The sequence below is a fragment of the Camelus dromedarius genome, chromosome 17, assembly GCF_036321535.1.
Source record: "Camelus dromedarius isolate mCamDro1 chromosome 17, mCamDro1.pat, whole genome shotgun sequence".
NCBI classification, from domain to species: domain Eukaryota; kingdom Metazoa; phylum Chordata; class Mammalia; order Artiodactyla; family Camelidae; genus Camelus; species Camelus dromedarius.
Window position 1 is genome coordinate 28782637 of NC_087452.1, and position 25414 is coordinate 28808050.

General features: G+C 36.5%; 1 protein-coding gene across 7 annotated transcripts in view; it reads left to right on the forward strand.

Annotated features, from left to right (window-relative positions):
- ERC2 (ELKS/RAB6-interacting/CAST family member 2) overlaps window positions 1-25414 on the forward strand; it is an 870990-nt gene that overhangs the window by 369950 nt on the left and 475626 nt on the right. For all 7 annotated transcript variants that reach the window (XR_010384837.1, XM_064496413.1, XM_064496412.1 and 4 more), the window contains one exon: window positions 22282-22419. Coding sequence is in view for 6 of the 7 variants with exons in the window: in XM_064496413.1 (XP_064352483.1) it covers window positions 22282-22419 (138 nt within the window). In the remaining variant the exon portion in view is untranslated. The remainder of the gene's footprint in view (window positions 1-22281; window positions 22420-25414) is intronic.

The window sequence follows — 25414 nt, forward strand, 5'->3', positions numbered from 1 at the left end:
CCAGAAAAAAAAGCACAATTTGAATGAGAAAAGAGAACTAATGCCAACACCAAGATGAATCAGATATTGGAATTATCTGATAGAAATGTTAAAACAATTATCATAAAATTGATTGAACAAGTACTGAGTCCTTCCAGTGAGGTTTTCCACTATTTCAAGATTTCAAAAAGTGGAAAACCTCACTGGAAGAATTCAACAGTAGAGTGGAAATAGTAGAATCAGCAAAATCAGTAGGACAGATCAATACAATTTACTTAATCTGAATAACAGAGGGACTGTAGACTAGAAAAGCAATGAACACCACTCAGGGATCTGTACAAAAACAAATGTCTAACATATTGTTGGAGCACCAGAAAGAGGGGAGAAAGATTAAGGGGCTGAAAAAGTATTTGAAGAAGTAATAGCTGAAACTCCCCAAATTTGGCAAATGTATAAACCTACAGACTCAGAAAAGTGAGTGAATTTAAAATAGGCTAAACCCAAAGAAAGCTATACCAAACACATCATAAGTAAACTTCTGTAAACTGAAGACAGAGGGAAAAAAACCTTACAGCAGTCAGAGATAAACTACTCATTATCTATAGGGAAATAAATATCAATTCAAATGATGTGATTTTTCATCTGAAATCATGGAGGCCAGAAAGATTTGGCACATTTTTCAAATGCAGAAAGAAAAAACACTTTCCTTCACAGAGTCTCTACCTGGTGAAACTATTCTTTAACAATGAATAAGGAAATGAAGACATTTTCAGATAAAGGGAAACCAAGCGTATTTGTCACCTAGTACATCTACCCTTAAAGACTGACTAAAGGAAGCTCTCTAAACAGAAAGAAAATGATAACAAAAGATAGACCAGAACTTCAGAAAAGAAGGAAGAACAGTGGAATGGAAGAAGATAGGATGAATATAATAGACTATCCTTCTTTAAGTTTTTAAAATCATATTTGATGTTTGAAGCAAAAATCATTACAATATCTGTCATGGTGCTCAATGTATATAGAGGAAATAATGAGACACCTATATTTTACAAGTGGGGAAGATAAAAGGACCTTAAAAGAAGTAAAATTTCAGTACTTCACTTGAAGTGGTAAAACATTTATATCAGTAGGTTGTGACATGTTGTATATGTAAATTTTACCACATATGGCAATTACTAAGAAAATATGTGAAAACTATATTCTCAAAACTGGTATAAATAAATGGAGATGAAATACTAAAAATATTTCAAGTAGCTAGCAGAATTAAGCCCTAACATATCAAAAATTACTTTGGGTATATGGTCAAAATATACCAATTAAAATACAGAGATTGCCAAAGTGTATTAAACTAAAAAACAAAACATGACATAACTGTATGCTATCTATACAAATTCACTTCAAAAACAATGACATAGGTGTGTTGAAAGTAAAAAAAAAAAAAAAACGGAAAAAGATATATTATGTTACCATTAATTTTTAAAAAGGAGGAATGGCTATATTAATATCAGATAGGGTAGAAATAAGAGTGAAAAAAATTTCTAGGGATAGGGACAATAAGTGATGTTACATGATAATAAAAGAAATCCACTAGGAAGTCATAGCAAATCTAAATATGTATGCACCAAACAGAAGAGCTTCAAAATATATGAAATAAAACCAGTTATCCAGTTTTATAACAGGAAGGAGAAATAGACAAAGTCACAATAATAGTTGGGCACTTCAACACCCCCACTATCATCAACTGATAGAACTAAATACAGAAATTTTGCAAAGATATAGAACTGACCAACTCTATTGTTAAAAAAGCTATAAATGTCAAAAAGCTATTTGACATTTATAGAACATTCTACCTAACAATTGCAGACTATACATTCTTTTTCTTTTAATTGAAGTATTGTCAGTTTACAATGTTGTGTCAATTTCTGGTGTACAGCAATAATAGTTCAGTCATACATATACATACATATATTCATTTTCATATTCTTTTTCATTTTGGTTACTGCAAGATAATGAATATAGTTCCCTGTGCTATACAGTAAAAACCTGTTGTTTATCTATTTTATATATAGTAGTTAGTATTTGCAAATCTCAAACTCCGGATTTATCCCTTTCTACACCTTTCCCCTCCTGGTAACCATATGTTTGTTTTCTGTGAGTCTATTTCTCTTTTGTAAATAAGTTCATTTGTCTTCTTTTTCTTTAGATCCCACATATAAGTAATATCATAAGGTATTTTTCTTTCTTTTTCTAGCTTACTTCACTTAGAATGACAATCTCCAGGTCAATCTATGTTGCTGCAAATGGCATTATTTTATTGTTTTTTATGGCTGAGTAGTAGTATTTTGTATAAGTATACCACAACTTCTTTATTTAGTCATCTGTCGATGGACTTTTAGGTTGTTTCCATGTCTTGGCTACTGTAAATAGCACTGCTATGAACATTGGGGTGCATGTATCTTTTCGAATTAAATTTCTCTCTGGATATATGCCCAGGAATGAGGTTGCTTATCATACAGTAAGTCTATTTTTAGTGTTTTGAGGAATCTCCATACTGTTTTCGATAATGGCTGCACAAACTACTCTTTTCAAGTATACATGTAACATTCACCAATATAGACCATACTCAGAGTTGTAAAACAAACCTCAACATACGTAAAAGAATTGAATTCATAGAGTATATTCTATGAACATAATGGAATCAAAATAGAATGTCAGTATTTTGTAGAAGAGAATCTACAAATAATACATGGTTCAAAGATGCTAAACAAATAATAATCCATGGTTTGAAGATGAAGCCTCAAAGGAAAAATATACTGATAACTGAATGAAAATAAAAATGCAACATATCAGAATTTGTGCGATCCAGCTAAAGCAGTGCTGAGAGGGAAATTTATAGCATTAATTACTTATATTAGAAAAAACAGGAATGTCAGAAGTGAATAATCAAAGTTCCTACCTCAGTAAACCAGAAAAAGAAGAACAAAGTAAACCCAAAGCAAGTATTAGGGAGGAAATAATAAAATTAGAGAATAAATAAATAAAATTGAAAACTTAGAAACAATAGAGAAAATCAATAAATTTAAAAGCTTCTTCTTTGAAAAAAATCAGTAAAATTGATAAACCTCCAGCAACTCTGACAAAGATAAAAGAGAGAATACACAAGTCACCAATATCAGATATGAAACAAGATACAACATTATAGATTCTGTAGTCATTAAAAAGTTGAGAGAGGAATATTACAAACAACTTGACAGTCATAAATTTGATAGCTTAGTAGAAATGGCCTAATTCCTCAAAAACTACAAACTACCAAAACTCAACCAAGATGAAATGAATAACATGAATAATCTTGTATCAATTAAATACATTGAATTTTTAATTTAAAAGCTCTTGAAAAAGAAATTTTCAGGTCCAGGTAGTTTCACTGGGGAATTTTACCAAACAGTTGAAGAATTAACACTAATTTCACTTAATCTCTTGCAGAAAAGGGAAGTAGTAATTTTTTCCAACAAATTTATGAGGCCAGTATTACCTTGATACCCGTAACAGAAAAAGATAATACAAAAAAGGGAAAATAACAGAACAGTCCCCCCAAAGCAAAGCTATGGACCACTGTTTCTCATTTGTGGTGTCTAGTATCCTGAGACTTTACTGAGCCCACAAAAATAAGTTATATTTCTATTTGCTAACAGTGAATATGTGGAAGCTAAAATTAAAAATACAATACCACTTATAATCACTCCAAAGAAAATGAAATGCTTAGGTATGAACTTACCAAAACATGTACAGAATCTGAATGCTGAAATTAACAGAAACTTAATGAAAAAAATCAAAGAAGACCTAAGCAAATGAGTTATGCACTGTATTCATAATTTTTAAGACTTGACATAGTAAAGGTGTCAGTTTTTCCAAAACTGAGCCATAAGTTTAATGAATTTCCTCTCAAAACTCCATCAAGGGTTTTTATTGACATAGACAAGCTTATTATAAAATTTTTATGGAAGGGCACAAGTCTTAGATTAACTAAAACATTCTTTTTTAAAAAAGGAATAAGTTAGGAAATATCACTCTACTGATATTAACTTCTACAATATAGGTACAGTAATCAAGAAAGTTACATTATTGGAGACATAGAGCAGCTTTGAGCAGACAGAAGAAAGAATCAACAAATTTGAGGATAAGATAATGGAAATTTTTAAATCTCAGGAACAGAAAGGGAAAAGAAAAACAGGATTGAAAAAAAGTGAACAGGGCCTGAGAGACCCATGGGACACCGTCATTCACACCAATACACACATTGTGGGAGTCCCAGAAGGAGAAGAGAAAGAAAGGGATAAAGAGAATATTTGAAGAAATAATGTCTGAAAAGTTTCCAATTTTGTTTAAAGATGTGAATATAAACTTCGAGAAAGACAAACTCAAAGAGACTCAGACACGTTATAATCAAACTTCTGATATCCAAAGGCAAAGAGCTTCTTGAATGCAGTAAGAGAGAAGTGGCTTGCAGGAGATCCTAGATAAGATTGTAAGCAGATTTCTAATTAGAAACTTTAGAGGCCAGAAAAGTGGGCTGACATATTAAAAGTGCTGAAAGGAAAAAAAACAAAAACAAAAACAAAACCCTGTCAACCAAGAACCCTATGAGATTACAGCAGTACTGTTCTTCAAGAGTGAGAGAGAAATTAAGATACTCTCAGATGAAAAAATGCTGAGAGTACCTGTTACCACTAGAGCTGCCCTGCAAGAACTGTTCAAGGGAGTTTTGCAGGGTTAAATGAAAGGATACTAGATGGTAACTTAAAGCTGTGTGAAGAAAAAAGAAAAAAAAGCTATATGAAGAAATAAATATTTCAATAAAGATAAATACATTGGCAATTATAATACCTACTATTACTATAGCAATGGTTTGTTTTCTACATGATTTAAGGGACATATATTTTTATAGTTATTTGTGTAAAAGCTAATATTATTGTAATTTCAGTTTGTAACTCCATGTTTGTTTTCTACTAAAGAGACCAATGCATTTAAAAGAACTGTTAGTTTGTTTTTGAGCACACAATGTATAAAGATGTAATTCTGTAACACCAGCAACTGAAAGGGGTGGGAACAGAGGTTAAAAAAAAAAGCAGTATTTTTGTATGCTATTGAAGTTAAACTGGTATAAATTCAAATTAAGTGTTACAAATTTGGGATGGTAAATGTAATCCCCATGGTAACAACAAAGAAAATAACTATAGAATGAATATACACAAAAGGAAGTGATAAAAGAATTGAAATACTTTACTACAAAAGATCAAGCCCAAAAGAATACAGTAATGTGGGAAATGAGGGGCAAAAATGTTTTAAGGTATATAGAAAACAAGTAGCAAAATGACAAAGTCTCTCCTTTTCAGTAATTACTTTAAATGTAAATGTACTAAATTCTCCAAATGAAATATTGATTGGCAGAATGGATTAAAAAAAAATGATCCAATTATATGCTATCTACAAAAGACTTACTTTAGATCCAAAAACACAAATAGGGATGGAAAAATATATTCTGTGCAAAAAAGATCAATAAAATTGACAAACCTTTAACTAGGTGGACTAAGGAAAAAAAGAGAGAAAACTTAAATTACTAATTCAGAAATTAAAGTGAAGACATTACTACCAATTCTGCATAAATAAAAAGGGTTATAAGAGAGTACTATAAACAATTGTATGCCAACAAATTGGTAACCTAGATGACATAGACACATTCCTAGGAACACTAAGCCTACTAAGAGTAAATCATGAAGAATTAGAAAATCTGAATAGACATAACTAGACAAAGAAAATCGTGGACCTGATGACTTCATTGTTGAAGTCTACCAAACATTTAAAGAAGAACTAATATCTATCCTCCAAAACCTTCTCCAAAAAAGGAAGAAGAGGGAGCACATCCTACCTTACTCTATAAGGCTAACATTACACTGATATTAAAAATAGATGAAGACACTACAAGAAAAGAATACTACATACCAATATCCCTAATTATATTGATGCAAAAATACTCAACAAAATCAAGCAAATAAAATTCAGCAGAATATTAAAAGGATGATATACCATGACCAAGTGAGGTCTCTTTCTGAAATGGTATGAATGGCTCAACATACAAAAATTGATTAATGTCATATACCACATTAACAGAATAAAAGGGAAAAAATACACACGGTCATCTCAATTCATTCAGTAAAAACACTGACAAGATTCAACTTCCTTTTATGTTAAAAATATTTCAAAGACTACAAATAGAAGGAAACTACCTCAACATAATAAAAGCCATATATGAAAAATGCACAGGGAACATCATAGCCAGTAGTGAAAGAGACTGAAAACTTTTCCTTTAAGACCAAGAACAAGGCAAGTATGCCCACTTTCACCTCTTCTATTCAACACAGCACTGGAAGTTCTAGCCAGAGCAAGTGGGCAATAAAAGTAAATAAAAAGCATTGAAATAGGAGATGAAGAAGTATAAAATAATCTCTGTCTGTTGATGATATGATCTTATATGTAGAAAACCCTTAGGATTCCATACCAAAAAACTGTTGAAACCAATAAAAAATTAAAAAATGGAGCAGGGTCCAAAGTCATCACACAAAATTCAGTTGTATTTCTGTATACTAACAATGAACAATCTGAAAAGGAAAATAAGAAAACAATTCCATTTAGAATAGTATCAAAAAGAATAAAATACTTAGAAATTAAGTAAGGGGATAAAAGACTTGTACAGTGAAAACTGCAAAATATTGCTGAAAGAAATTAATGATGACATTAATAAATGGAAAGACATTCAATGTTCATGGATTTGAAAACTTAAAAGTCAGATATTAATACTAACCAAATTGATTTACAGATTCAATGCAAGCCCTATGAAAATCCCAATGATTTTTTTGTAAGAATAGGAAGCCCACCATAAAGTTTATATGAAATGTCAAACGACCCTGAATGACCAAAACAGTCTTGAAAATGAAGAATGAAGCTGGAATCATGTTCCTTCAAAACTTACTACAAAGCTGTATTAATCAAAACAGTGTGGTACTGGCATAAATACAGGCCATGAAATAGAACAGAGCCTAGAATTAAACCCTCACAAATATGGTCAAATGATTTTTGACAAGGGCACCAAGAGCATTCATTGAGGAAAGGAGTCTCTTCAACAGATGGTCCTGGGAAAAAACTGGGTATCCACATGCAAAAGAATAAAGTTGTACTCTTACCTAACAACATATACAAAAATTAATTCAAAATGGAACAAAGACCTAAAACCTAAAGACTTCGTCTAAAGTCTTCTAAACCCTTAGAAGAAAACATGAATCAAAAGTATCACAACATTGGATTTGGCAGTGATGTCTTGATTATCACACCAAAGGCACAGGAAATAAAAAAATAAGTAAATAAACAAGTTGGATTTTATGGAAAAAAATTTTTAAAGGTGCATCCAAAGACAATATCCACAGGGTAAAAATGCAACCCACAGAATGGGAGAAAATATTTGTAAATTGTATATCTGATAAGGAAATGATATGCAGAATATATAGAGAAATAAAACTTAACAAAAGTCAAATGACTGGATTAAAAAAATGGGCAAAGGACTTGGATAGATATTTCTCCAAAGAAGATACACAGGTGACCAATAAGCACATGAAAATACCACTCAACATCATTAGTCATTAGGAAAATACGAATCAAAAATACAATGAGATACTATCTCCCACACCCATTAGTATGGTGACTATCCCAAAACAACAACAACAACCCAGAAAATAATAAGCGTTGGCCAGATGTAGAAAAATTGAAACTTTTGTGTACTATTGGTGGGAATGTAAAGCCACTGTGGAAAACAGTATGGTGGCTCCTCAAAAAATTAAAAATAGATCTAACACATGATCCAGCAACTCTACTTCTGGTCATATAACCAAAAGAATTGAAAATCTGATCTCAAAGAGATATTTGTACACTCATGTTTGTAGCAGCATTATTCACAGTAGCTAAAATGTATAATCAACCTAAGTACACCAACAGATGAATTGATAAACAAAATGTGGTATATACATATAATTGAATTAAAAAAGAGGGAAATTCTGATGTATGCTTAAAAAGGAGGGAAATTCTGATGTATGCTATAACATGGATGAACCTTGAGGACATTATGCTAACTGACATAAGCCAATCACAAAGAAAACAAATACTCCATGATTCTACTTACATCAGGTACACAGAGAACTCAAAATTGTAGAGATCAAAAGTAGAATGGTGGTTGCCAGGGGCTAGGAAGCAGGGGAATGGAAAGTTATCATTTAATGGGTGTAGTTCCAGTTTTTCAAGATGAAAAAAGTTTGGGAGATGGATGATGGTATTGGTTGTACAACATTATGAAGGTATTTAATCCTACTGAACTACTACTGAACTACACACTTAAAATGAGGTAGATGGTAAATTGTATGTATTGTATATTTTACCACAATTTTAAAAAAAAGGAGAAGGAAAGGTATTTCCGAAGCATTGTGAGAGATTAGCAGGCCTGTAAATTCATGCCTCCCAAGCAACCTATTTCCTTTTTTAAATGTCTTAATTTGTCGTGGAACAATATGTGGTCCTACTATGTATGATCACTGTGCAGTTCTGGTGTGACACATGTGACACATGAGTTCAGTAACATCTCATTTTGTCTATACACTGCTCGTGGTTACAGCCACATTCTTGAATATTGGTATAATAGACAGGCAGTCTTGATTTCTGTAGTTATTTTATCATAGACTGGTAACAGTGTTGAATGGACCACATTTGGAAAAGTGTCTAAGTCAGATCTTAGCTTTATAGACCTGTAGGAACTTAGAGAAAGTTCAGAGAAATTGTTTCAGGATGGTGCAATTTGCTGGTTCTGGAGCTGACACCCAGGTTCTCTCTAGGTTTTGTGGTTATATGTCTTCTATTTTGGCTACCCATACTTTGAACTGTCTTCTGATCTTATGAAGGACCTTTCCTGATGGGAGGTGAAACTGTCAATACTTGATTTCTTAGCTCTCCTTGCAGTTGGGCTGTAAACTGTACCTTGGCTCTGCTCATTAGATGTACCTGCCCCAGAGTTGTTGGAATGTTGGGAGTGTGAAGGACTCTCTGCTGCAGACACAGCAAGGTCAAGGCCATGGGGCTGCACAACTTCAGGGCTAGTGGTGGTGTCCAGTGGTCCACGGCAGCTGGGTTGGTGCTCTAAGCCTCCATTTCTGGTATTCTGCAGCTGGGGCAGCAGTGTCTGCACTAGACCAATTGCATCAAAACTTTGGGCATTTTTCTGGGTTATTTTCCCCTACCCTGGTTCTCCAGTTTTTGGTGGTTTTGTGAATTCTCCTTTTCTGCTTAAACCAGAGTGGGTTGTTTCTGTTGATTCAGCTAAAAGCTTTGACTGATACCCTAGATGTGGATAACACAAAGTACAGAGATACATGTTACAGAGAAAAGATTTTTTTTAGTAGCTAAATGTCAGAACTCTATAAAAAAACAACCAAAAATATACCTTTGAATATTTGAAAGCACAAAGATGCCTAGGCATATTTTAGGTACACTGTGGCTATATATAGACTTTCTCCATTGCTTTTAATTTCTTCTTTGTAGAATCTAAGTGCTGAAGGAACCCTGCTCTGGTCTCTTCCTTTTATATAAGACACTGTCTTTAGGGTTCCTTCCTTCATTCTTTCATTTATTCAATAAGTAATTGTATGGTATTTCCAACATAGCTGGGAGCTGTGGCCAGAAATACGAGTATGACAGAATTCCTGTCTTAATGGAACTCACGGCCCCATTGTGCAAAGACAAGAGGTGATTTTTAAGAGCGTGTGAAAAGTGCAAAGCAGAAGACAGCCTGAGCCAGAGTGGGGTTGTGGTTCTTGGAGGAGGTAAGGAATATGTGATATCTAAACATTTGAGTAGAACTTATGTGGAAAATTGGGATGATAAGAATCTTCCAAGTAGAGGAAATGAACAGGCAAAGATGGGGAGGCTGTAAACAGCCTGGTTCTGGGAGGTAGCAGGAATGATTTGGCAAGGCTGGGGCAAGGCTGGGGCAAGGCTAGGGAATCCTGGGAGACCAGTTGAGCCATGAAGTGCCTCATATATGATGTCAGGGAGTTTGGGCTTTATCTGGAGGCAATGTGGAGCAACTGAAGTGTTCTAAGAAAGGAAGTCATCCAGTCAGATCTGCATTATAGGAAGATTACAATTGTGCTACAATTTGGAGACCAAATGAGAAGGGGAGTAAATGTGGAGTCAAAGAGGCTGCTGCTGTTTAGTCAATGACAGTTCTCCCACTGGGGGCTGTACTTATGTAAAATCTTTGCATGAAAGCTCCCTCTAGGCATTGGCCCTCTTCAGTCTTGGTGGGCCTGGAGCTTTAGAAATCAGCTTGAAGCCATTAGGATTAGGGTTGTCTGTTGACCTCCAGGGCCTGAGCTCTCCCTGACCCCTCCCTGATCCCTCTCCAGTGACATGCTCTGGAAGGTGCAGGTACTATTTCAGCAAAACTGGCTCCTTCTGAGTCTGCCCAACTCTGATGGAAAGGCAGCTCAGTTCAAAGGCAAGGACAACCCTGTGCTCAGGTCCCTCTCCAGCCCCCTTCTGCTCAGGTGCATCTCTTTTTATCACGTCTAAGTGACCAGTGAGTTGGTTTATGTTGCTAAAGCGGATTCCATTTTTTGCAGCATGTGGAATTTCTCACAAAATCTTTACTTTCCATCCCCAAACCTCCCCATCCTAACTTGTGTTTTCCTTTGCTTATTTTCCATTGCCTGCTGTTTGAACTTAGTACAACATTACCTTTGAAAAAAAGTTTCCAAACATTTTCCCTTGTAAATCATTAATAACCGTGAATATCAGAAAGCTTTAAATAATTTATAAAAAGATACAGAAGTTTACATTTACCCCAGTCTCCTAATATTAAAATTTTAGGAATTGAGTCCTCCTTGAAGTAACAAAGTGATAGTTCCTCCTACAATGAGTCCTTTTTTTTTTTAACATTTTTTATTGATCTATGATCATTTTACAATGTTCTCTCAAATTCCAGTGTAGAGCACAATTTTTCAGTTATACATGAAAATATATATATTCATTGTCACATTTTTTTCTCTGTGAGCTACCATAAGATCTTGTATATATTTCCCTGTGCTATACAGTATAATCTATTTATCTATTCTACAATTTTGAAATCCCAGTCTATCTCTTCCCACCCACCGCCCCCTTGGCAACCAGAAGTTTGTATTCTATGAGTCTATTTCTGTTTTATATTTATGCTTTATTTGCTTTCTTTTTTTTTTTAGATTCCACATATGAGTGATCTCATATGGTATTTTTCTTTCACTTTCTGGCTTACTTCACTTAGAATGACATTCTCCAGGAACATCCATGTTGCTGCAAATGGAGTTATATTGTCGGTTTTTATGGCTGAGTAGTATTCCATTGTATAACTATACCACCTCTTCTTTATCCAGTCATCTGTTGATGGACATTTAGGCTGTTTCCATGTCTTGGCTATTGTAAATAGTGCTTCTGTAAACATTGGGGTGCAGGTGTCATCCTGAAGTAAGGTTCCTTCTGGATATATGCCCAGAAGCGGGATTCCTGGGTCACATGGTAAGTCTATTCCTAGTCTTTGGAGGAATCTCCATACTGTTTTCCGCAGTGGCTGTACAAAACTGCATTCCCACCAGCAGTGAAGGAGGGTTCCCTTTTCTCCACAGCCTCTCCAGCATTTGTCATTTGTGGATTTTTGAATGATGGCCATTCTGACTGGTGTGAGGTGATACCTCATTGTAGTTTTGATTTGCATTTCTCTGATAATTAGTGATATTGAGCATTTTTTCATGTGCCTATTGATCATTTGTATTTCTTCCTTGGAAAATTGCTTGTTTAGGTCTTCTGCCCATTTTTGGATTGGGTTGTTTATTTTTTTCTTATTAAGTCATATGAGCTGCTTATACATTCTGGAGATCAAGCCTTTGTCGGTTTCATTTGCAACAATTTTCTCCCATTCCATAAGTTGTCTTTTTGTTTTACTTATGGTTTCCTTTGCTGTGCAGAAGCTTGTAAGTTTAATTAGGTCCCATTTGTTTATTCTTGCTTTTATTTCTATTGCTTGAGTAGACTGTTCTAGAACATTTTTGAGATGTATGTCAGATAATGTTTTGTCTATGTTTTCTTCTCAGAGGTTTATTGTATCTTGTCTTATGTTCAAGTCTTTGATCCATTTTGAGTTTATTTTTGTGTATGGTGTAAGGGAGTGTTCTAGCTTCATTGATTTACAAACTGCTGTCTGGTTTTCTCAACACCATTTGCTGAAGAGACTGTCTTTATTCCATTGTATATTCTTGCCTCCTTTGTCAAAGATGAGTTGACCAAAAGTTTGTGGGTTCATTTCTGGGCTCTCTATTCTGTTCCATTGGTCTATATGTTTTTGTACCAATACCATGCTGTCTTGAGGACTGTAGCTCTATAGTATTGTCTGAAGTCTGGGAGAGTTATTCCTCCAGCCTCTTTCTTTCTCTTCAGTAATGCTTTGGCAATTCTAGGTCTTTTGTGGTTCCATATACATTTTATTATGATTTTTCTAGTTCTGTGAAATATGTCCTGGGTAATTTGATAGGGATTGCATTAAATCTGTAGATTGCCTTGGGCAGTGTGACCATTTTAACAATATTGATTCTTCGAATCCAGGAGCATGGGATATCTTTCCATTTTTTAAAGTCTTCTTTAATTTCCTTCATCAATGGTTTATAGTTTTCTGTGTATAATTCTTTCACCTCCTTGGTTAGATTTACTCCTAGGTATTTTATTACTTTGTGTGCTATTTTAAAGGGGATTGTTTCTTTACTTTCTTTTTCTGTTGATTCATCATTAGTGTAAAGAAATGCAACTGATTTTTGAACGTTAATCTTGTAGCCTGCTACCTTTCTGAATTCTTCGATCAGCTCTAGTAGTTTTTGTGTGGACCTTTTAGGGTTTTCTATATATATAGTAACATGTCATCAGCATATAGTGACACTTTTACTTCTTTTCCAATTTGGATCCCTTTTATTTCTCTCTCTTGCCTGATTGCTGTGGCTAGGACTTCTGAGACTATGTTGAATAGGAGTGGTGATAGTGGGCATCCTTGTCTTGTCCCAGATTTTAGTGGGAAGCTTTTGAGTTTTTCACTGTTGAGTACTATGCTGGCTGTAGGTCTGTCATATATAGCTTTTATTATGTTGAGATGTGTTCTCTCTAAACCCACTTTGGTGAGAGTTTTTATCATAAATGGTTGTTGAATTTTATCAGATGCTTTTTCTGCATCTATGGAGATGATCATATGGTTTTTGTCCTTTCTCTTGTTGATGTGATGTATTACATTGATTGATTTGCGTATGTTGAACCACCCTTGTGTCCCTGGGATGACTCCCACTTGGTCATGATGTATAGGCTTTTTAATGTGTTGTTAGATTCTATTTGCTAATATTTTGGTGAGGATTTTGGCGTCTATGTTCATCAGTGATATTGGCCTATAATTCTCTTTTTTTGGTAGTGTCTTTGCCTGGTTTTGGTATCAAGATGATGGTGGCTTCATAGAATGAGTTTGGGAGTATTCCCTCCTTTTCAGTCTTCTGGAAGAGTTTGAGAAGGACTGGTATGAATTCTTCTTTGTATGTTTGGTAGAATTCCCCAGTGAAGCCATCCGGTCCTTTTATTTGTAGGGAGGTTTTTTTTTATTGCTATTTCGATTTCATTTCTAGTGATCAGTTTGTTCAAGTGGTCAGTTTCTTCTTGATTCAGTCTTGGTGGACAGTATGTTTCCAGAAACTTGTCCATCTCCTCTAGGTTATCCAGTTTGGTTCCATAGAGTTTTTCATAATATTCTCGTATGACATTCTGTATTTCTATGTTATTTGTTGTAATTTCTTCATTTTCCTTTCTTATTTTGCTAATTTGTGCTCTCTCTTTTTTCTTTGTGAGTTTGACCAGAGGTTTGTCGATTTTACTTACTTTTAAAAAAAACCCAGCTTTTGGTTTGATTGATTTTTTTCTGTGGTTTTTTAAATCTCTATTTTATTTATTTCCTCCCTAATCTTTATAGTTACCTTCCTTCTGCTGCCTTTTAGGGTTTTTTGTTCTTCTTTTTCTAGTTCTCTCAGCTGGTGGGTTAAATTGTTTATTTGAGATTGTTCTTTTTTGAGGAAGGCCTCTATCGCTATAAACTTCCCTCTTAGCACTGCTTTTGCTGTGTCCCATAAATTTTGTGTGGTTGTGCTTTCATTTTCATTTGTCTCAAGGTATTTTTTAATTTCAGCTTTGATTTCCTCATTGACCCATTGGTTTTTTAATAGCATATTGTTTAATCTCCATAATTTCCTTTTTCCCTCCTTTGTTTCTCTGTTGTTGATTTCTAGTTTCATGGCATTGTGGTCAGTAAAGATGCTAGAGATAATTTATATCTTCTTAAAATTGTTGAGGGTCCTTTTGTGCCCAAGTACATGATCAATCCTGGAAATGTTCCATGTGCACTTGAAAAGAATGCATATCCTACTTTTGGGGGGTATAATGCTCTGAAAATATCCACCAAATCTAATTTTTCTATTGTATTATCTAATTTCTCTGTTGCCTTATTTATTTTCTGTCTGGAAGATTTGTCTAGTTATGTTAATGTGGTGTTAAAATCTCCAACTATGATTGTATTCCCATGAATATCCCCCTTTATCTCTGTTAGTAATTGTTTTATGTACTTAGGTTCTCCTATATTGGGTGCATATATATTAGTGAGTGTAGTATCCTCATCTTGTATCACTCCTTTAATCATTATAAAATGTCCTTCTTTATCTTTCTTTATAGCCTTTGTTTTAAAGTCTATTTTGTCTGAAATCAGTACTGCAACACCTGCTTTTTTGGCTTTTCCATTTGCATGGAATATCTTTTTCCATCCTTTCACTCTCAATCTATATGTGTCCTTCTCCCTAAAGTGGATCTCTTCTATGCAGCATATTGGAGGTTCTTGCTTTATTATCCAGTCTCCCACTCTATGTCTTTTGACTGGAGCATTTAGTCCATTAACATTTACAGTAATTTATGATAGATGTGTGTTTATTGCCATTTTGAACTTATCTTTGCAGTTGATTTGGTGATTCCTCTTTGTTCCTTTCTTCTTCCTTTTGTGGTTTGGTAATTTTCCTTTGAATTATCATGGATTTTATTTAGTTTTTGTGACTCCCTTGGAAGTTTTTGGCTTGTGGTTATCCTGTTTTGTAAGTCTATTAGCCCATTAATATAACTGTTTTTATTAAACTGATAGTAACATGATCTCAAACCCATCCTATTGATAACAAAAAATTTTAAAAATGAAGAAAAAAAATCTATATTTTCCTGCCTCCCTCTCCCACTCTCAATGATTTGTATGTCTTCTTTTATAATTTCGTGTTTATTTGTAATTCATGAGTTACCACCTTTCCAGTTGTGAGTTCTCATATCTGTAGCATCCTGCTGCTTTCCTATTTAGAGTAGATTTTTCAATATTTCTTTTAGCATGGGTTTAGTGTTGCTAAACTCTTGTAGCTTTTTCTTGTCTGTGAAATTCTTTATGTCTCCTTCTATCGTAAAGGATAGCCTTGCTGGATCAAGTATCCTAGGCTGCATCTTTTTTTCATTCAGGACTTTGAATATATCTTGCCACTCCCTTCTGGCCTGTAGTGTTTGTGTAGAGAAATCAGCTGAGAGCCTTATGGGGGTTCCTTGTAACTCACTCTTTGCTTTTCTCTTGTTGCCTTTAGGATCATTTCTTTATCCTTGACTCTGGCCATCTTGATTATGATATGTCTTGGTGTAGGTCTATTTGGGTTCTTCCTGTTTGGGACCCTCTGAGCTTCCTGTACTTGGATATCTGATTCCTTTTTTAAGTTTGGTAAGTTTTCAGTCATGATTTCTTCAAAAACCTTTTCAATTCCCTTTGATCTTTCTTCCCTTTCTGGGACCCCTATTATGCGAAGATTGGCACACTTTATATTATCCCATAGGTCCCTTATGCTATTTTCATTTGTTTTTGTTTATCTTGTAGCTTTTCTTATTGGGTGCTTTCTATTGTCATGTCTTCTAGGTCACTAATTCGTTTCTCTGCATTATCTAGTCTGCTTTGCACAGCCTTTAGATCATTCCTCATCTCAGTCAATGAGTTTACCCATTCTACTTGGCTCTTCTTTATAGCTTCAATTTCATTTTTGATATATTTTATATCTCTAAACACTATTTCTTTTAGTTCCTTCAGTATTTTGATCACTCCTTTTTTGAAATCTTGATCTAGTGGGCTATCGATGTCTATTTCATTGATCATTCTTCCAGGGGATTTCTCTTGTTCTTTTAATTGGGAATGGTTTCTCTGCTTCTTCATCTTGCTCCTAATTCTGGCACTGTGGTTTATGGAGTATCAGTTATCTATTGTGGTCCTTAAGGATTTTATCTATCTAATGCCTATGTAGGAATAAAGCTTAGAAAAGAAAAAAGAGAGAGAGAGAGAATTTTAAAAGGAGGGAGAAAAAAGGTTTGAAAACAGTGTATAATGAATAGTAGAAGACCAAGTTGAAGCAGAATAGCAATCGGGTTGAGATGTCCTTTAAAAACCTTTAAAAAAGGAGAAAAGAGGAAAAGATGTATTTGAAACCTGTGTATAATCAATAACAGGACATCAAAACCAAGAAAAATAAAAATGAAATGATGTGGATTTTTAAAAATAATAATAATAAAAATATTTTTTAAAAATTTACAAGAGATTAAAACTGGGAGTATATATAATTGTTTAAGAAGTAAAAATTAAAAGGGTAATAGAAAATAGAACAGGTAAAAACAGATTTAAAAGAAAAAAAAGGTAGGGGGGGTGGGTGTTCTCCTGGAGACCATGTGCTTTTAATGCGAAGTCTTTCTGTCTGCGTCCTGTTTTGGAAGCTCAGCTTGCTGTTTCCAGAGGCCCTCCATTCGCTCACTCATCTGTGCTACTCCCAGTGCCTGTCCGCAAGCAGATCGCGCCTCCTCCCAACACTGGGTCAGGTGCAGCTCTCCTTTGCTGTGGGCAGGCGGGTCACTGACCCTCTCGATGCCACAGTCAGATGTTGCAGACTGGCCGGGTAGGAAGGCGGGTCGCGCCCCCTCCCAGCACTGCGGTCAGGGTGCTGCGTTCCTGCCTAAAAGGCGGGGGGCCGCCTGCCCTCTGCCGGCACCGGTAGCCCCGCTGCTCTGTGCCGCTGCGCACTCTGCCCTGGTCGGTACTCTGCAGGCGGGCTGGGGGAAGACCGAGGAACAGCCCTGTCCCTGCTGCAGGCCAAAACCTAGCTCCTTGTTTGTCTTGGCGGAGCAAGTTCTCTGAGGGACCAGGACAGAAGGATCCTAGCTGCCTCGCAGTGTAGGCAAGTCTCTGGCCTTTGAGGCTGCTAAGTCGTTAGGTGCAGATTCAAGTTTTGCCCCCCTCCCTGCCTGGGTACTACATGCCGGAGGATATGGTGGCTGTGCCTGAGCCCCGCCTCTCTTCACCTGAAAACTTTCCGAGGGTTTTCAGAGACAGGGGTATGCACCCTTCCCCCCAGGGCACATCAGCCATGTTGTTTTATGGAGGGCCCAGGTTGTTCTGCCCTGTGCACCCACAGCCATGGCGCACAGCTCCCTGCAGTCCCCCTGGGCTGCCTCAGTGCAGCCATCCCCGTCCTCTGCCTGTCTCGGGCAGCCTGGCCCTGCCCCCGGCTGCCGGGCCGCGTCTGGGGCTGGGTGTCACGGGGACCCTCTGTGCCCGTTTAACTTAGTTCTGTCGGTCAAGGGCTGCTCTGTACAGAACCGAGCCTCGGAGGCTCCCCCTCCGCCCCGCTGGTCTCTCAGTTGGAGAGGAGAGACCCAGCGAACGAGCGCCAGTCTTCCTTTGCCGCTTCCTCCCTGCGGGACCTGTCCCATTGTTTTGCCTTTTCTTCTTTCTTTTTTCCTTTTCTCCTACCAGATTTTTGGCATCTCTATCTTTTGAAGAGGAAGATGTTCTGTCGGAGTTCCGCAGGTGCTCTGGTTGGCTGAGTGGGTCTGTGGATGTGAGTCTTGGTGTATTTGTGGGAGAGGGTGAGCTACAAGCATCCTTCTACTCTGCCATCTTGGCCTCCTCCTGTAAAATGAGTCCTTTTGAAAAGCACAAACTTACGTTCAAAACACAATTAAAGAACAATTCTGATATTTTGTAGTTGGTCTTAAATATCTTTTATTCTGTTATGTTCACAGAAAACAACCTGGGAAATGCAGGAAAGTATAAAGAAGAAAACTAAAATCACCAGTCATACTATTGCTAAATAAAATTTTATTGAGTTCCTTTTATATATGTTTTTATTCTGTGTTAGCTAAAGTTTTTTCTTTGTACAAAGAAATGTCTTTTAAGAAGATTAAAAATTATCTCAAGCATCTTTACTGACCACAATGCCATGAAACTAGAAATCAACTACAGAGAAACAAAGGAGAAAAAAAGGAAAGCATGGAGATTAAACAACATGCTATTAAGAAAACAATGGGTCAATGATTAAATCAAAGTTGAAATCACTAATTATAAGAGACGTGCAAATCAAAACTACAATGAGGTATCACCTCACACCAGTCAGAATGGCCATCATTCAAAAATCCACAAATGACAAATGCTGGAGAGGCTGTGGAGAAAAGGGAACCCTCCTTCACTGCTGGTGGGAAAGCAGTTTTGTACAGCCACTGAGGAAAACAGTATGGAGATTCCTCCAAAGACTAGGAATAGACTTACCATGTGACCCAGGAATCCCGCTTCTGGGCATATATCCAGAAGGAACCTTACTTCAGGATGACACCTGCACCCCAATGTTTACAGAAGCACTATTTACAATAGCCAAGACATGGAAACAGCCTAAATGTCCATCAACAGATGACTGGATAAAGAAGAGGTGGTATATTTATACAGTGGAATACTATTCAGCCATAAAAACTGGCAACATAACTCCATTTGCAGCAACATGGATGTTCCTGGAGAATGTCATTCTAAGTGAAGTAAGCCAGAAAGTGAAAGAAAAATACCATATGAGATCACTCATATGTGGAATCTAAAAAAAAAAAAAAAGAAAGCAAATAAAGCATAAATATAAAACAGAAATAGACTCAGACATAGAATACAAACTTGTGGTTGCCAAGGGGGCTGGATTTGGGAAGGGACAGATTGGGATTTCAAAATTAGAATAGATAAACAAGATTATAATGTATAGCACAGGGAAATATATGCAAGATCTTATGGTAGCTCACACAGAAAAAAAATGTGACAATGAATATATATATGTTCATGTATAACTGAAAAATTGTGCTCTTCACTGAAATTTGACACAACATTGTAAAATGATTATAACTCAATAAAAAAAAGTCATATGATTTTTACATACTACTTTTTTCCCTCCTCACTCTAGTATTTCCACTTAGTTATCAATTGTATGCAAACTTGATTTTAAATAGTTGCATAATGGTTTAAAAATTTTTATATACAAATATAAACTAAAATGTCCTATAATCTCACCAACCAGATAATTTCAGTTGGTATTAAAAATGAATAAAACCTACATGGCTAGAAAATTCAAGCAGAAAACTACAGAAATAAGAAAAAGAAGCTCCCTTCCACCTGTTTGCAACCTAGACCCTTTCCCCCAAAGTTAAACAGGTGTTAACATTTCTTGTGATATTTTTTCCCAGAAAAAAAATTTTATTTCAGTAGCTACATATATGTATCTATCTACAGGTTTTTAAAATTTTACAAAAGAGGTTATATTCTCCATCCTGGTCTGTACCTTGTTATTAAGAATCATTCCTTATCCAGTCATTTGTCTATGGGCATTTAGGTTGCTTCCGTGTCTTGGCTATTGTAAATAGTGCTGCTATGAACATTGGGGTGCATGTATCCTTTTGAATTAGAGTACCCTTCAAATATATGCCCAGGAGTGGGATTGCTGGATCATATGGTAAGACTATTTTTATTTTTTAAAGAATCATTATACTGTTTTTCATAGTAAAATATGCTGCACACCAAAAACTAACACAACATTGTAAATCAACTAACTACTTCAATTAAAAAAGAAAAATAATTTTTGGCGATATTATTGCAACATTTCTTAAAGTAGTGTATTCTTAGCTTTATAAACATCTCCAGTTCCCAGATGTGTCTTTTGGTCTTGTCTGCGGTATAATTGGCTCTTCTGCTGAATTCTTAAGATCTGACATAAATAGATCTGTCACTCCTGTGTCCCCAGGTCTCAGCAGCCCACATTTCTCCAAGTCTTATCTCCTACCTGCATACTTCTGGGACCCCTGACCCTCAACATCCTTAGTCTTCTCAGTAATTTGAGAAGGCCCCAGGGAATTTCACACAGGCTAACAACAGTCTTCTTTAATCTCTATTTCCAGAGCCCATAGTCTCTTGAAAACAGTGATGCCACTGCCCCAGTGCTGACGCCCTGAGGGAGAGTCTCCTCTCCCCTGTCTAGGGCACTGTCTTCCAGGTTGGACAGAGGGAAGTTAATCAGTTTGTTTGCAGCCACCATGGATTTGCACACATATGTGTACACAGATGTATCTGTGGGTGTAAGTGTGCTCAAAATAATAACACACATTCTCTCTCAAGAGTCAGTCCTCTCAGCTGCTGGCTCCTTCTATATAATGACTATCATTCTGATATGTAGCCATCCATATTTTTGCTCACTTGTATATTTGCCTGTGGTGTTGTGTAACCACATGAACACTTGTCTGGAATGGAGGAAGCCTTTGTTTTGACTGTGGATGATAATACCTTTTGAGTTCCTGTGTTTTTCATGGAGGGACAGTGAATTCTCACAGTGGTAGCTGGATAGGAACACAATGCATTTTTATGAAAGAGAAGGTTAATCATTTGACCTAAACCAGGATGCCTGTCTCAAGGCTGAAAACATGTCATACTAAAAACCTCACTGGCAAAAAAAGAGGAAGAAGATGGTGGAGGAGGGGGAAGGAGAAAGGAAGGAATAAAAGAAAGAAGAAGGAAGGAAAGGAAGGTGGAAAAATTGGAAGGAAGAAAAGTTTCTCTTCATTAGCCCACATCCATTTTAACCATTGGAAAAATTAACCAAGTCCTTTGTTCTTAGATTAAGGGTCAGCAGAGTCGTTATCTTTGCATTCAGAGCTATTTTGATGCTGCTACTGCTCCCACTTCCACTTGTCACCCCTCCTCCTCTTCATTATTGCTTCTACTATTGTCATTATTTGTATTGCCGTTCCAGATTCATGCTATGTGACTTGAGTAATCCCCAAATTTGTTAGTTCCACATTGTGAAACATGCATTTGGAATGATTTCCTGAGAAAGCCTGGGTGCAGAATACAAATATTTTGAATGGGACTTATCTTAGAGTTGTACTGCTTTTTTTCCTTGTCATTTTAAAACCCTTAATACGAATAAATTGTTTGTACAGTGGGTTTTTTTAATCCTTAGATAAGAAATACATGGTTTGAAAGCAGAGAATAAAAACATGAATGATAATGTATGAAATGCCCAAGAGAAGGTCCTTGCTGTGGCTCCTGGGCAGGCATTACAATTGGCTATTTGCTGTGTTTATTTCAGGCTGCAGATAGTAGATAATAATGGCTGGTTGGTTGCCAGCACATGACTTAGTTGCCAAATGGAGTGTTCAGTACTTGTTACATTTGATTTATATCACAAGTTCTTCCCATTAACAGTCTACTGGTGATAACCTACTTGGCTTTTCATGTGGTTACTTTAAAACAGCCACTTGACAACATTTGGCATATCACAAAGTTTAATACTGAATAAAAGAGTGAGTGAATGACTACATAGGTTCTGCCACATACTGATAAAGGGCAGAATGGGCACCCAATATGTGCCTGCTTATTGAATGAATAAGTCCTGTATGTGTGTTTCTCTGATTCACTACACCAAGATTAGGTTTATGGACTTGAGACTTAAAAAGGACTGGTGAAAGGAATAGAAATATATAGAAATAATAGTGCTTATGTGTCTGGAGGGCTTGCATTTGCATGGAGGAAGATATGCTGCTCATCTGTATTGCCATTTAAAAACAAAGTTGGATTACATGAAAGAAAGAAGGTCTCATCAAAATGGCCTTGATTCTAAGTCAAAATGTAACGTTGTAATATCGACAGTTTCCATAATCTTGGGTGTTTTTTTTTTTTTAATAGGTCCACTTCAGGAATCTTGGCATTAGATATGTAATAAAATGTGTATTAAATATGGTGCTCTTTACTTTCAGATTGAAAACTTACAAGAGCAACTTAGGGATAAAGACAAGCAACTGACCAATCTGAAAGACAGAGTGAAGTCCTTGCAGACTGATTCCAGTAATACGGACACTGCGCTGGCGACACTCGAGGAGGCTTTGTCAGAGAAGGTGAGCTTGGACTAAAAAGCAGGGATATCAGGATTTAGGGTAACAATGGTTGAGAGGAGATGATCCCAATGCACTTCAGTGTGCCTTCTTTTCTCCGTGCACTCACACTAACCCTGGTCTCAGCTGGGCCTCCCACTCCTGTGCTAGCCCTCTGCAGTAGACTTGGCACACTGGAGCCAAGGGCATCTTTCTGAAATGCATATCTGATTGCATCACCCTTGGCCCTGCTTGAAAACTTTCACTACCTTGTCATTATTTTTAGTATGAAAGAAACTGAAATTTTTAACCTTCCCTGTAGGGTCTATCCCTTCATTTGCTCTGGCTCTTGTATGAACAGCCTGCTTGCCTCACTCTCTCTCTTTCCTTCCTTCTTTCCTTCCTTTCTTCCTTCTTTTCCTCCTCCCTTCCTTCCTTCCATCTTTCCTTCCTTCTTTTCCTGCCTCATCCTTCATCTCTCTTCCCTTGTTATTTGTGCTCTAGCCTTGCTGGCCTCCAAGATTTTTAACTGCACCATGTTCCCTCCTGCCTTAGACCCTTTTCACATGCTATTACTAAGCCTAGAATGTTCTTTACTGTCTGCAGACTTAATTCCCCTTCTGAGAGCTCAGCTTCCTGAGAAGCTGTATTGCGTAGTAGTAAGAATGTGGACGTTGCAGCCATACTGGTTGGATTTAAATCCTAAGTCTGACACTGACTACTTTGGACGAGTTACTTAACTGCTCACTTTCTCCATTTGTAAAAGAGGATATAATAGTACCTACTTTAGTGGATTATGTTGAGGAGAAATGCATTAATATATTCAAAGTGTTTAGAAAAATTGGTATAACAAGTTATAGCTGTTATTATTACCATTTCCTCAGGGAAGCCTCCAGGGTAAAATCCTCTGTTATGTTCTCGTGAACACCATGAACTTCTCAGAGCTCTTGTTACAATCTTAATTGTTCATTTGTCTGTTTTTATGTGATTAATCAGTCTTCTCTGCTAGACTCCAAGCCCAAGCAACATACCCATATTTGTGTTAGCTTGCCTTCCCCCAATGCTAGCACAATACCTGCATGAAGGAGTACTCAGTGGGTGCTGGTGGAGTGAGCCCCCACCATATGACAGGGAGTGCTGTGGGCACTGGGGATCCGGCAGAGAAGAGAATGGGTGAAAATTCTGGCTCTTGTGGAGTTTAGATTCTAATGGGGGTAAGGGAGCCATAGACAATAAATAAGTAAAACACTTGGGACTTCAGAGGGTAATAATTTCTGTAGAAAAAAAGCATGGAGGGATACAGGTAGTGCAGGGATGAAATGGCCAGGTTTGAAGTCTTACTGAGAAGGGGGCATTTAAGGAAAGACCTGAAGAAAGTGAGGGATGAACCATGAGCACTTCTGGAGGGAGGATGTATTGGAGGGGAGAGCAAGTGCAGGGTGGGAGGGGGAGGAGAGAAGGAGCAGATCTTGTAGGGCTTTCTGAGAAAAGATGAAAAATTTCGACTTTCACTCTGAAGAGGATAGGAAACCATTTGAAGGGCTTTGTTCTGACTTACATTTAAAAGGATTACTTTGTTAAAAGAATGAATGAAATCTATCAGGAGAATAGGTCATTCTGATGTTAAAAAATTTCTAAAATGATTTCTAGTGCATTTAATTCTAGCTAATTAGTTGATTCATTTTCTGGGCATCTATTGTTGGACTGGAACCTTGCTGAATGTTTGCAGTGCACTGAGCTGGGCAGCAGTAGGCCTTGGAGTTGGATTTGCATGTTTTATCTCCCGTCACTTCCTAAGAGTCAAAGAACCAGTACCCAAGACTAGAATAGGTCAAGTTCATAGGCATTCTGAGGAGACATAGCTTATTTTTGGTTGGACATGTCATGCATCAGTGCAGCCTTTGCTCCCGTGTTATTGACATAATTATTTTCAAACTCAGCTTGAAACAAAGAAATTTTAACTTTTAAAGTATGTGAGTAGACCCCCATTATGTTCTTTTTCTTCATGTTTCTCATCATTTTTGATTCTGCAGCACTTTGCAGGCTTTCTCACAAATGTAGGGGGTAGTGGTCTTTTTTGTGGGGGGTGTTACACTATAGTAACAGCATTATTTCCTTTATTCTATATTATCATAAACTTCGGGGTAATGAGATCAAGTAGAAGGAGACCTAGGAGCCAGTCTCTGCCACTAACAAACTGTGTGACCTTTACAAATACTTTTCTCTCCCAGGGCCTCAAATTTCCCGTTTGTAAGATAGGGGAATTAGATTCAGTAGCCCACTGGTTCCCTAAGTCAGTGATTCTTAAAGAAGTCTTCTCTGACTTCTACTTCAGAACCAACAGGAGGTGCCTGTTGAAAATATAATTATTAGGCCCCATGTATACCTACTGAACCAGAACCTTGAGTAGGGCCTGGAAGTCTGCACTATGGCAAGCTCCTAGGTCATTGTGATGTACGCTGTAGTATGAACCACTGCTCTATGCTAAAAATATAGAAGCTAAAAAAAGATCCATGATTGTATGGCTAGATAGTTTTAATGTCCCTATTAAAAACTGTTAAGATTATAATTTTAGGATTAGATTTTAATTGTAATTATTTGGAGACTTATAAGAATAAATAAAATTTTTTCAGGGAAAATACCCTTTTTTCAATTTTCAAGAATTTAGTATCAAAACTTTCTTATAGTAATTTTGCTTATGAAATTTGAATAAGGGAATGTCTCAAAAACTATTAATAATTATGCATCTCCTTTGCAGTTTTGATATGATGTCACCCCATTTATACCTCTTAATTTCCTTCTCCAAATATACAGAAGTAAACTGATTTCCTATAATTTTCTGTGTCATGGATTCTTTGCAGGATTTTATCATTTTTTCCCTTGGGCCCTATTAAAAATTTCATTTATTCTGGTTTAAATCCCAAAACAGTTCTCAAATCAGAAACTACTCCCTTTATTTCAGGACTTCCTTTGAGACCCAGGGGAAGTCCAGGAAAGAAAGCTGAGGTCTGTGAGGGTC